The sequence below is a fragment of the Alosa pseudoharengus genome, unplaced genomic scaffold (assembly GCF_046254945.1).
Source record: "Alosa pseudoharengus isolate Yale_2024_CS ecotype anadromous, Long Island Sound unplaced genomic scaffold, YU_APseudo_1.1 YU_APseudo_1.1_scf_6, whole genome shotgun sequence".
Classification (NCBI taxonomy): Eukaryota; Metazoa; Chordata; class Actinopteri; order Clupeiformes; family Clupeidae; genus Alosa; species Alosa pseudoharengus.
Genome location: NW_027468848.1, coordinates 1,235,936 through 1,247,779, shown reverse-complemented (window position 1 = coordinate 1,247,779; position 11,844 = coordinate 1,235,936). Strand labels below are relative to the sequence as shown.

The 11,844-nt window shown below is 47.3% G+C and overlaps 1 protein-coding gene across 1 annotated transcript in view; it reads left to right on the top strand.

The window, feature by feature from the left end:
* Nucleotides 1-1,245: 1,245 nt before the first annotated feature.
* The window catches only part of LOC143106409 (histone-lysine N-methyltransferase SETD1B-A-like), a 34,158-nt gene continuing 23,559 nt past the window's right edge, over nucleotides 1,246-11,844 (top strand). The window contains exons 1-8 of the mRNA XM_076270683.1: nucleotides 1,246-1,476; nucleotides 1,673-1,806; nucleotides 2,689-2,787; nucleotides 3,753-4,017; nucleotides 6,373-6,494; nucleotides 7,368-9,746; nucleotides 10,707-10,844; nucleotides 11,551-11,641. Of these exons, the coding sequence (XP_076126798.1) occupies nucleotides 1,434-1,476; nucleotides 1,673-1,806; nucleotides 2,689-2,787; nucleotides 3,753-4,017; nucleotides 6,373-6,494; nucleotides 7,368-9,746; nucleotides 10,707-10,844; nucleotides 11,551-11,641 (3,271 nt within the window). The 5' untranslated portion in view covers nucleotides 1,246-1,433. The remainder of the gene's footprint in view (nucleotides 1,477-1,672; nucleotides 1,807-2,688; nucleotides 2,788-3,752; nucleotides 4,018-6,372; nucleotides 6,495-7,367; nucleotides 9,747-10,706; nucleotides 10,845-11,550; nucleotides 11,642-11,844) is intronic.

Below are 11,844 nucleotides of genomic sequence, written 5' to 3'. Positions count from 1 at the left end.
CGAATTCCCTCGGCTGACAATCTATATCTTCATAGAGAATATCGTCCGGGTAGGCTATATATATTTTCTGGCGGTCTCTAAAACCCCTCGCCCTGCGAAGAGAGTCCCTCACGATTTGCGCTCCAATGTCGTATGGATCATCCAGGTACGCCGACATGTCTCGGGAGAAATTGTTAGTGGAGGGGTGGTACTTATAAAGGGTGTGGTTAACGGAAACCTCGGGTTAACCAAGAACATAACCTGCTCGGAGCAGGTTTGAGATGCAGCGTAAATTGCCATGGCAGCATACCTCGGTTAAAACCTATCCACCTTTCGTAGTACGGGTTAATCGGGAAGTTACGCCACACGTGATCAAGTTACTCTCGAAGTTACCCAGATAAGCCAGAAACCCCGCTTCGTAGTACAGGCCCCAGGCTATCTAGCCTACAAACAAAGGTCAAATTAATAACATTTACAAAAAAGCCTACAATAAACATATCGTTTGAAGTATTCATCTGCAGTAGTATGCCCAGCAGAAAATCAATAACCGCAGCCCCACTGCCTAGTGAATTTCAGATCTCTCCATGTGAACGCAATCTTTCACGATATTTAATCTAACTATTAGTGTGTTTAGCCTACTAAAGTAAAACAATATGTGTCTATAGCCTAGGCTATCAACTGTAGCAGCATCAGTGCATTATGTGCATTACAAAATGTTAGTCTTTTATGGCCTAATAAACAAATATTTTATGAATATGTTTATTATTTTAACTTCTATTCATAAACGTCTTTCATGTTGACTTTAGTTAGGCTAATGGGTGTGGGATTCTATCAACTATTTCACTGCCTGTCTGACAGATTTAAGCATGATATAGGCTACCGTTTTTTACTACCAGAGTCTTTCTTTAAAAGCCCTAACGCTGAATGAAATATGAGATTGTAGCCTGTTTTGGCGCTCAGGGTTAGCTCACATCAACAGAATTCCCTGGGCGATAGCATAGTCCTGTGGGGAGTTCACTGGGATCTCCCGACAATTTTATTCCGGCTGTTTCTGTTAATCGCTTTCAAATTAGCAAAAACCGAAGTATATGTTCATGAAAAAATATTTTCAATAATCAGCGAACACATTTAACGAGAAGCACCACTAAATGATCCTGTTTCAATCCGTGACCCATTTTAAAATTAATATCATGGCTGTGTCGTGACGAAAGTGCGATAGAAGCGAACAGGTGAGGTTGACAACACCTGTATGCGAGAGGTGTTTTGATGCAAGCCACATCCTAAGATCATTCGAGACACACAATGTAGATATGAATAGGAAGGGCAGGTATTTTACCTGTGCAACAGGCTTCATTATTAGAGCAGCCTATATGTAGGCTAGTTTATCAACGTCTAATAGGCTATCCGACCGAAATATAGGATGAATTTGTATAACAGTTTCTGGAGAACAAACGATGTACGAGAGCGAAGACAGGAACTACCATTATGAAGATAACGGTAAAGGCGTAGCCTAGGCCTATTCTTTTCCTGTTTTTACTTTATTCGCTACAGGGTTTCACTGATTACAAGGTTATAACAATACAAGTTTGTGTAAAGAATAATATTACCTAGGCCTACTATTTGTATACACAATTGTTCAGAATATTTTTTGTTTGTCTTATATTGACCATTTCTCGTTACTGTTGCTTCGAAGTAAGCGGAACAAGTCGGAGACCAGGGGAAGATCGTGTTCTCGGCTGGAGGAATTGTAAATTGATTACTGACCCTGCTTTGACTGACGGCCTACCAAAGCTTTATCGTTACGATGGACAGTATTTCAGCTCGCCGGTAAGTTGGCACACTGCACACGTGTTTGGTTTTCTTTGATTAAAACAGGAACAGACTCTTTAACCCAGTTCACTCTAGTAGAATAGGTCCATAGTAGGTCTATACTCCACTGTAACTCCTCTATTCTACGAAAGAAGTGGCTATGCACAGCGATGTCACCCCTAGACTTTTCATAATGTGGATACAGTTGCAGTGATGCAACAGGTTATTTTGGTAACAAAAACGATGTGCATACAGGCAGGTGTAGTCAGGATGGAGACCAATGTACAGGCAGGTGTAGCCAGGATGGAGACCAATGTACAGGCAGGTGTAGCCAGGATGGAGACCAATGTACAGGCAGGTGTAGCCAGGATGTGCATACAGGATGGAGAGTGTAGCCGGTTCAGGGTCTCCCCCCTGTAGGTGTGACCGGTGGTATTTGGCTCTGCGTTGTGATTGGGCCTCCCCACTGTAGGTGTGACCGTGGTATTTGGCTCTGCGTTGTGATTGGGCCTCCCCCCTGTAGATGTGACCGGTGGTATTTGGCTCTGCGTTGTGATTGGGCCTCCCCACTGTAGGTGATTTGGCTCTGCGTTGTGATTGGGCCTCCCCACTGTAGGCACTGTAGTTGTTTTACTATTTGGACTACAGAGGTGGACATAGAGGGGTCTAGTTAATATTCTGAAATGTGTTGTCTGTCTGTAATCATTAGAACTCAGGGCCGTTCTGAAATGTGATGTCTGTCTGTAATCATTAGAACTCAGGGCTGTTCTGTCTGTCTGTAATCATTAGAACTCAGGGCCGTTCTGAAATGTGATGTCTGTCTGTAATCATTAGAACTCAGGGATGTTCTGTCTGTGATCATTAGAACTCAGGACTGTTCTGTCTGTCTGTGATCATTAGAACTCAGGGCTGTTTCCTGTGGATGCGGTCAGAGACCCACGAATACGCCGTCTCTGGACTAAACTCCACCGGGCAGATCTTCCAGTCCCACAGTTTCACGTGAGGCCTGAAAACACACCTGAAACTCATATGCAGTATAATGGCATTACGTATAACCAAACAGGATCTACTAAGAAATATGTTTTGTAACTTTAGAACAAAACATGACACGATCTACCAAGAAATATGTTTGTGTAACTTTAGAACTGACATTTAGTGAAACATCTTTATGTAACTTTTGTTTTTGTGTTTGTTCCTTGATTGGCTGTTTACGTCTCTCATCACTAAGACACTTTGGAGAAAAAAAGTTTTCGGAAAATAATTGCAATGTGTTAGCCTAAGCATTTGTTAGCAAAGCCTATATATATATACGTGTATATCAAAGTCAAAGTCAAAGTCAAAGTCTGCTTTATTGTCAATTTCTTCACATGTCAAGACATACAAAGAGATCGAAATTGTGTTTCCTACTATCCCACGGTGGAGACAAGACATATTTTACCAATTAGGTCCACAGACAAACAACATTCAAGTAAACAATATAAAAAGTAAAAATAAGAAGGCACATACAATGAAGAAATAAGAGCAGCAAAATTTGGTAGAAATTGTGCAATTGTGCATACAGTAGACAGTCAATATAATAGTGCAAAAGTCAGGCCAATAAATGGCTGATGTAGTTTTGTTTGACCTAAGTATGCAAGTGGCATAGTGGTGCAAGTTATGCAAGAGCAGCAGAAGTGTGTTCAGAAGTGTTCAGGACAACAGTATATATATATATATATATACTGTTAGTGTTTCTGATATGTTGCTGATTGGATCATAAACGGCCACAGCAACGAAGAGGAATGACTGATAATGACTGACTCTTCTGTATTATTGTGTCACATTATTTTATTACATTGTGTTATTATTATTATTATTATTATTATTATTATTATTATTATTATATTATTGTGTATGTATTACATTGTGTTATTAATATATTATTGTGTATGTATTACATTGTGTTATTATTATTATATATTCAGGCTGACGAATATTACGTGGGACCTCCCAAAGAGGTCACTTTTGCAAGGCTGAATGACAACGTGAGTGAGGCCTTCTTGACTGACATGTGTCAGAAGTATGGAGCGGTGCAGCAGGTAGAGATCTGCTACAGTCCCAACAGTAGGAAGCACCTGGGAGTGGCCAGGGTCACCTTTTCAGCTGTGAAGGCAGCCAAGGAAGCCGTTAAGGGTTTACATAACACCTCCGTCATGGGCAACATCATCCACGTCCAGCTTGACCCCAAAGGTAAGATTCAGTTATGCTAGCTCAGCGTTAATGTGTTGATATGCTAGCACAGCGTTAATGTGTTGATATGCTAGCACAGCGTTAATGTGTTGATATGCTAGCTTAGCGTTAATGTGTTGATATAATATTTCCCAATGTGTATGTTAGGAGTTGCATTGCATCACACACACACACACACACACACACACCACACACACACACACACACACCACACACACACACACACACACACACACCACACAGACACACACACGCACACACACACACACACACACACGCACACCACATAGACAAATGTTTTCATATAGAGTATAATGTTCTCTGATGGACAGATTTTGCTATCTTTTTTGATTCCACTCTTTTCTTGTCAAGCTCCCTCCTCTGGGAAGAACATGGCAGTTCTATAATGTTCTGTGTATCGCGATGTCTCCCTCAAGGCTGATTCATGCTTCTGCGTCAAATTGACGGCGTTTCCCCGCAGAGCCCTCTGCGTCGCCGCGAGCCTCCTCACATACACACACACACACACACACACACACACACACACACACACACAGACCCGCGAGCCCCTCTCCAACCCCTCCGCCATAGCTCGACCGCCAAACAATTGTAACTTTGCGTCGAGGCTACGCAGACCGCAAGGGCTGTGATTGGTCAACTCGTCCTGTGTGTTGATAGCCGGTGTTTTCAAGCAGCCTACTGTGGGGAGTTACTGTAGCAACATGCTAGTTCACTGACATAAGCAGCCTGCTGTGGTAGTAGCAACATGCTAGTTCACTGACATAAGCAGCCTGCTGTGGTAGTAGCAACATGCTAGTTCACTGACAGCTTTGCAAATAAACTCAGAAATATTTTGGTTACAATGAAGGGGTTATCCGTTTGTAAAGTGTCTATATGTCAGTACCGTTTTGAAATTAGTACTTTGCCAGCAAGCAGTTCTTTGTGGACAGTTGTGCTTAAGTTTGCTTGCTAACATAACATAAACTGGCTGGCAAACACCTTGCAAATAACCTCAGACTTATTTTCTGGTTACAATAACATAATTTCAATGGATTTTACTGCGTCTATTTCTCGAAACTTTTTACAAAATCTAAGCAAGAAAGTTTTTGTAAAAAGTAAATTAATTTTATATGAATTTGAATATTTTAGCACGTTTGCCATAGACTTCTCCAGAATATATCCCGCCTCCTAACTTCCGTATCCATCCAACTTCCGGGCGTGGATTGTCTATGGGAAATAACATGGCGTTTTGAAAGATCGTACCTGTCAAACTCTGTAGGTGACAAATTAAAAAAAGCTGCTGGGCAGATTGACCTACACACTTCTGCCATCTAGTTTCCACTGGATTTTTTGATTTTCGGTGCCGTTTAAGTAGTATAGTCTATAGTATACTACTTAAACGGCACCGACAATCAAAAAATCCAGTGGAAACTATATGGCAGAAGTGTGTAGGCCAATCTGCCCACCAGCTTTTTCAACTTTGCTACCTACAGATGTTTTACCGGTATGATATTTCGAAACGCCATGTTATTTCTCATAGACAATCCACGCCCGGAAGTTGGATGGATACGGAAGTTACGGAGGCGGGACTTATTCTGGAGAGGTCAATTCTGAGTACCGTTTCAATGGTGAGCGACCATAGACTATAAAATAGTGAGCGACGCAGGCGACACCGAACTTTGAAACCACACACCCCCTAGCATTATGGCTGTGAAATGCACCACGATGCAAAGCAACCCCGACGCAGAACTGAAAGGATCACCGTAGGAAAGGAACGCCGTAGGAAAGGAACGCCGTAGGAGCGACAGCGTAGCTACAGCGTGGAGTTGATGCGGAAGCATGAATCAGCCTGTCTGTAATGTTCTGTAATGTTCTGTAATGTTTTGTGTATCTCCAGTTCTGTAATGTTCTGTAATGTTTTGTGTATCTCCAGTTCTGTAATGTTCTGTGTATCTCCAGTTCTGTAATGTTCTGTAATGTTTTGTGTATCTCCAGTTCTGTAATGTTCTGTAATGTTCTGTGTATCTCCAGTTCTGTAATGTTCTGTAATGTTCTGTGTATCTCCAGTTCTGTAATGTTCTGTAATGTTTTGTGTATCTCCAGTTCTGTAATGTTCTGTGTATCTCCAGTTCTGTAATGTTCTGTAATGTTTTGTGTATCTCCAGTTCTGTAATGTTCTGTAATGTTCTGTGTATCTCCAGTTCTGTAATGTTCTGTAATGTTCTGTGTATCTCCAGTTCTGTAATGTTCTGTAATGTTTTGTGTATCTCCAGTTCTGTAATGTTCTGTAATGTTTTGTGTATGTCCAGTTCTGTAATGTTCTGTAATGTCTGTGTATGTCCATGTCTCTCTCAGGGGAAAATCAGATGCGCTACGTGCAGTTCATCCTGGGTGGTGGCTACACCCCTCAAACGGTGCCTGTGGGTCCGGAGGCTCTGGAGGCCTCGTCTGCCCTCTGCCTCCCCGACGACCTCATGGTGAAGCCCCCTACGTAGCCCCGCTAACACCAGACCAGTGCCCTCTACGTAGCCCCGCTAACACCAGACCAGTGCCCCATACATAACGTAGCCTCACTTACAGCAGACCAGTGCCCCCTACGTAGCCTCACTAACAGCAGACCAGTGCCCCATACATAACGTAGCCTCGCTAACACCAGACCAGTGCCCCCTACGTAACGTAGCCCCACTAACACCAGACCAGTGCCCCCTACGTAACGTAGCCTCGCTAACAGCAGACCAGTGCCCCCTACGTAGCCTCGCTAACACCAGACCAGTGCCCCCTACGTAGCCTCGCTAACAGCAGACCAGTGTCCTCTATGTAGCCCCGCTAACACCAGACCAGTGCCCCCTACGTAGCCTCGCTAACAGCAGACCAGTGTCCTCTATGTAGCCCCGCTAACACCAGACCAGTGCCCCCTATGTAACATAGCCCGCTAACACTTGACCAGTGCCCTCTATGTAGCCTCGCTAACAGCAGACCAGTGCACCCTACGGGGCCCCGCTAACACCAGATCAGTGCTCAGTGTTGGCTATCTGGAGATTTGTAGTTCGGACGACCTTATGTCAAATTCCCATCTCATGCTATATGAGACTGATAACCCTGTCTAGTCGTCTTTATGAAATTATCAATCTATTTACTTCTTTGTGTCGTCTATTAGGTTTTACTCTGTTGAATGCTGAAGTTTGACTGAACTTCTGTCTACTATTATATTATTATAGCTACTGCATATTACTTGCTTGAATTATGTGCTCAAGCTACATCACTTCATGTGAGCTACTCCTTCATTAAACAACAATGTTTGTTAGTCAACATAAAGAAAATAACTCCTCCCACTGCTCCTTCCCCATCAGGTTGGCGAGCCAATGAGGAGGCTGGAATTCAGGTCCTCCCCCTTAGACCTCTGTGCCTCATTGGATGCCTCCACGCCACTCTCCCTGGACACCGCCTACTCCAGCATGCACCAGGACACGCCCAGCAGTGTGTGGCAGACGCCTCTGTCCCTGGACACGCCGAGTACGTCCCCCCAGCCGCACGGCGTGCCCCGCACCCCCCCACCGCCACCCGACCTGCTGCCCTTCCACCCCCCCCACCTGACGCAGAGGGACACCCCCAAGTCCCAGGACCTGTCCTGGACCTGCGCTCCGTATCCCGTGTCCAGGGCCGTGTCCCGCAGCCCTCAGCTGTCCCTCCGCACCCTGCGGCTGCTCGCCGCCCCCGCCCCAACCCTCGGCAGTGTCCACCAGGGCCCCCGCTACCCCGTCAGGCTGGTAACCGGAGCCGGTGCGCCCCCTCAGGGTGGGGGCCGAGGACACAGGAGCCTCAAGCACCAGGACGCGTACAACCGCCGGGTGGAGCATCACTATGCGCACCGGCCTGGGGCGTCCAGCAGGTGGAGCTCTAGCGCTGCTCTGAAGGTGCTGACGGGGCCCATCACACTGGAGCCTCGGGTCCAGCCTCGGGTCCAGCCTCCGCTGCGGCTGCTGCCGTCTGCTGAGTCACCAGCAGGTGTCGCTCTAGCTCCCGTCAGCAGAGGCGGCTGCAGCACGGACAAGCCCGATGGCTCTTTGGGTCAGATCGATACGCGGCACGCTGGTGTGTCCACAGGGTCACACTCCTCTCAGACCCGTCGGGCTGCTGGCCAAGAGAACAGCAAGTCACTTGATGAACTTCCTCTGTGCGGGTTTGCGTCTCCGAGTGCAGGCGTTGTGCTCTGTGCGGCGGTGGCAGAGACGGGGGAAGTGGGTGGAGCTCTGGGAGGCCCTGCTGCTGCCACAGGGCACACACATACCCGCCCCTCTCCTTGTTCTCCTACCCCACAAACCTGCCCCTCTCCTTGTTCTCCTACCCCACATACCTGCCCCTCTCTGGGTGGCCCTGCTGCGGCCACAGGGCAGGTGGAAGGCTCTTACCCAGCGGCACCAGAGCCATGTCGTTCACCTCCGCTTCCAGATCCAGAGAAATGCCTTTATCCTGGGTCGCCTGCCCCACAAACCTGCCCCTCTCCTTGTTCTCCTACCCCACATACCTGCCCCTCTCCTTGTTCTCCTACCCCTGATCAAGAGCATGATGCCAGCCTGGACTCCCGCATTGAGATGCTCCTCTCGAGCAAGCAGATGTCGGGGCTGCCCTTGGTGCCCTCTTCACCCTCCCACTCTGGGGTGCAGTCTCCCCCTCCACCCTCCCCCTCAGTTCCGCACTGCTGGAGAGACTCCTGCTTGGAGGATGTCAGCCCGACTCCACTTCCTGTTTTTGAGGAGGGTGAGGGTGAGGTAGGAGAGACGGCTCATTTGACAGCATCAGTGTGCAGTTCTTACCCCAGTACACCCAAGCTCAGCTCAGCAGAGTGGGAACCTGGACTCAGCGCAACCCCTCATACAATCACAGGTGTGAAACCTACCTCAACAGAATGTGTGCAAGTCTCTAGTAATGGACATGGCCCTACTGAACCAATGGCTGCCAGCACACAGATGCCCAAGAGCATTGTGGGTAATGTGCCCCCTCTGTTCCGAATGCCCCCGCCCCCTGTGCCCATGCTTTTCACCCATTACCCCCCCCCTCTACCACCCTACACTCTGTTACCCCCTAACATGCCCCCCCCTGCTGCCCCCCCTCCTCTCTTGCCCCCTGTTCCTCTTGGGGTGCCCGGCATCTCTCGCCCCCTCCTGCCACCCGTACCTGCGCCCCCATGCCCACAGGCGGAGGTGGTGGAGGGGCAGACAGAACCACGCAAGAGGCAGTCCAGGTGGCACGGCAACCCCATCCCGACCCGCATCACTAGCGGGCCGAGCTCCGCCCCGTGCCGCCCCTGTGCCCTCCCTCCCCCTCTTCGTCATCCTCCTCCTCTCCTTCCTCCCCCTCTTCGTCCTCCTCCTCCTCTCCTTCCTCCCCCATTCCCTCCTCCATTCACGGTTGTCGCTCCACCTCCACAAACTGCCACAAACCCCTCCACCCACCTGACCCAACTCCCCCGATGCCCCCCACCCCCTGCTCCTCTGCGGCCCCCCTGGCCCCCGCTGCCCTTCCTGCCCCGGTTTGACCCCTCGGTGCCCCCCCCGGGTTACGTGCCCCCCCTGCAGCTCCGGCACCAGGCCACCGTGGAGAGCGTGTTGGCCAAGGTGGCGGCCGAGCTGAGGGCCATCGTGAGGAAGGACATCCTCCGCAGGATGGTGGAGGGCGTCGCCTTCCAGGCCTTCGACCTGTGGTGGGAGGAGAAGGACAAGTGCACAAAGGTCCAAACACACTTTATATTGTATTTTCATATTATGTGCACATGTATGTTATCATTCTAATTCATTATTATTAGTAGTAATAGATGAAGTGGAAATATAGTATTATTGGAAGCAGCAGCACTAATAGTAGTAGTAGCAGTAGTAGTAATAGTAGTAGTAGTAGCAGTGGTAGTATTGGTAGTAGTAGTGGTAGTTGTAGTGGTAGTAGTAGTAGTAGCAGCAGTAGTAATAGTAGTAGTAGTAGTGGTAGTAGTAGTAGCAGTAGTGGTAGTAGTAGTAGTGGTAGTAGTAGTGGTAGTAGTAGTGGTAGCAGTAGTAGTAGTAGTGGTAGTAGTGGTAGTAGTAGTAGTAGCAGCAGTAGTAATAGTAGTAGTGGTAGTAGTAGTAGCAGTAGTGGTAGTAGTAGTAGTGGTAGTAGTAGTGGTAGTAGTAGTGGTAGTAGTAGTAGTAGTAGTGGTAGTAGTGGTAGTAGTAGTGGTAGTAGTAGTGGTAGTAGTGGTAGTAGTAGTGGTAGTAGTAGTGGTAGCAGTAGTAGTAGTGGTAGTGGTAGTGGTAGTAGTAGTAGTAGTAGTGGTAGTAGTAGTGGTAGTAGTAGTAGTAGTGGTGGTAGTAGTAGCAGTAGTAGTAGTGGTAGTAGTAGTAGTGGTAGTAGTGGTAGTAGTAGTAGTAGTAGTAGTGATAGTAGTGGTAGTAGTAAGTCAAGGCAGCTTCAATGTTCGGGTCTGTTCAGGTCTGTGTGGCTTTTCTTGCAACTGAAACCAGCTGATCTCCTCAGACTCAGATGCAGACGAGCCACATGCTGCATCTGTTTTCCTTCTCCTTCAAACAGCTTCTGACTTTATCTTGCTTTTCACACACACACACACACACACACACACACACACACACATGCACACACACACACACATACACACACACACACACACACACACACACACACACACACATGCACACACACAGGCTTCTGCTCCAGTGGCGAAACCTCCTGTGTCCTCCAGAGAGGATGCCGTGACCAGAGAGGATGCTGTAGCCAGACAGGACGTTGTGGCTCTGGGCGTAGTACTGGGTCTGGGGGCGTTGCGACTGCCCTCTTTTAAGGTACTAATGCACAGGCACTTCAGGAATACTTTATCTACTTAATTTGATCAAAATCAAAATAAACACAAATTATTCAATACAATTAATTAATATAAATCAGTATTGCATAACATTATTAAAAGCATTTTTATAATTTATAACTTGTTAAAATCCTACTAGTGCCTTTTGCTGAAACATATGAACAGTATGCAGAGAAAGTCAAGATCAAATGAGGAAGATGATGAGGAAGATTATGAGGAAGATGATGATCAGGAGTAGGAGGATTAAGAGGAGGATGAAGACTAGGGTGATGAGGAGGATGACGATGATCATGATGATCCTCCTCATCATCCTAGTCCTCATCCTCCTCTTAATCCTCCTCCTCTTCATCATCTTCCTCCTCATCCTCAGGAGGATGATGATTGTGATGATGATGATGATGATGATGATGATGATATATCTGTGGCATCAGATGATGATGGTATCAAATGATGAGATGATGATGGTATCGGTATCAAATGATGAGATGTTGATGGTATCAAATGATGAGATGTTGATGGTATCAAATGATGAGATGTTGATGGTATCAAATGATGAGATGTTGATGGTATCAAATGATGAGATGTTGATGGTATCAAATGATGAGATGTTGATGGTAGGAATGGTAGTGACGGTGATGACGGTGATGACGGAAATGACGCTTGTGATTTTGGTGACACCTGTTCAGGTGAAGAGGAAGGAGCGCTCAGGAGTGACCTCAGAGCCTCAAACCAAACGGACCTGTCCGTCGCAGTCAGAGGAAGAGGAGGCGGAGCCAGGTCAGTGTAAACAATCTGTGTGTTTGGTGATGAGTTCAGCAGTACACATACCTGCAAACTAGTCGCTAGATCTGGGGGGGGGGGGGATCAGCAGTACACATACCTGCAAACTAGTCGCTAGATCTGGGGGGGGGGGGTTGGGGGGTTCAGCAGTACACATACCTGCAAACTAGTCGCTAGATCTGGGGGGGGGGGTTGGGGGG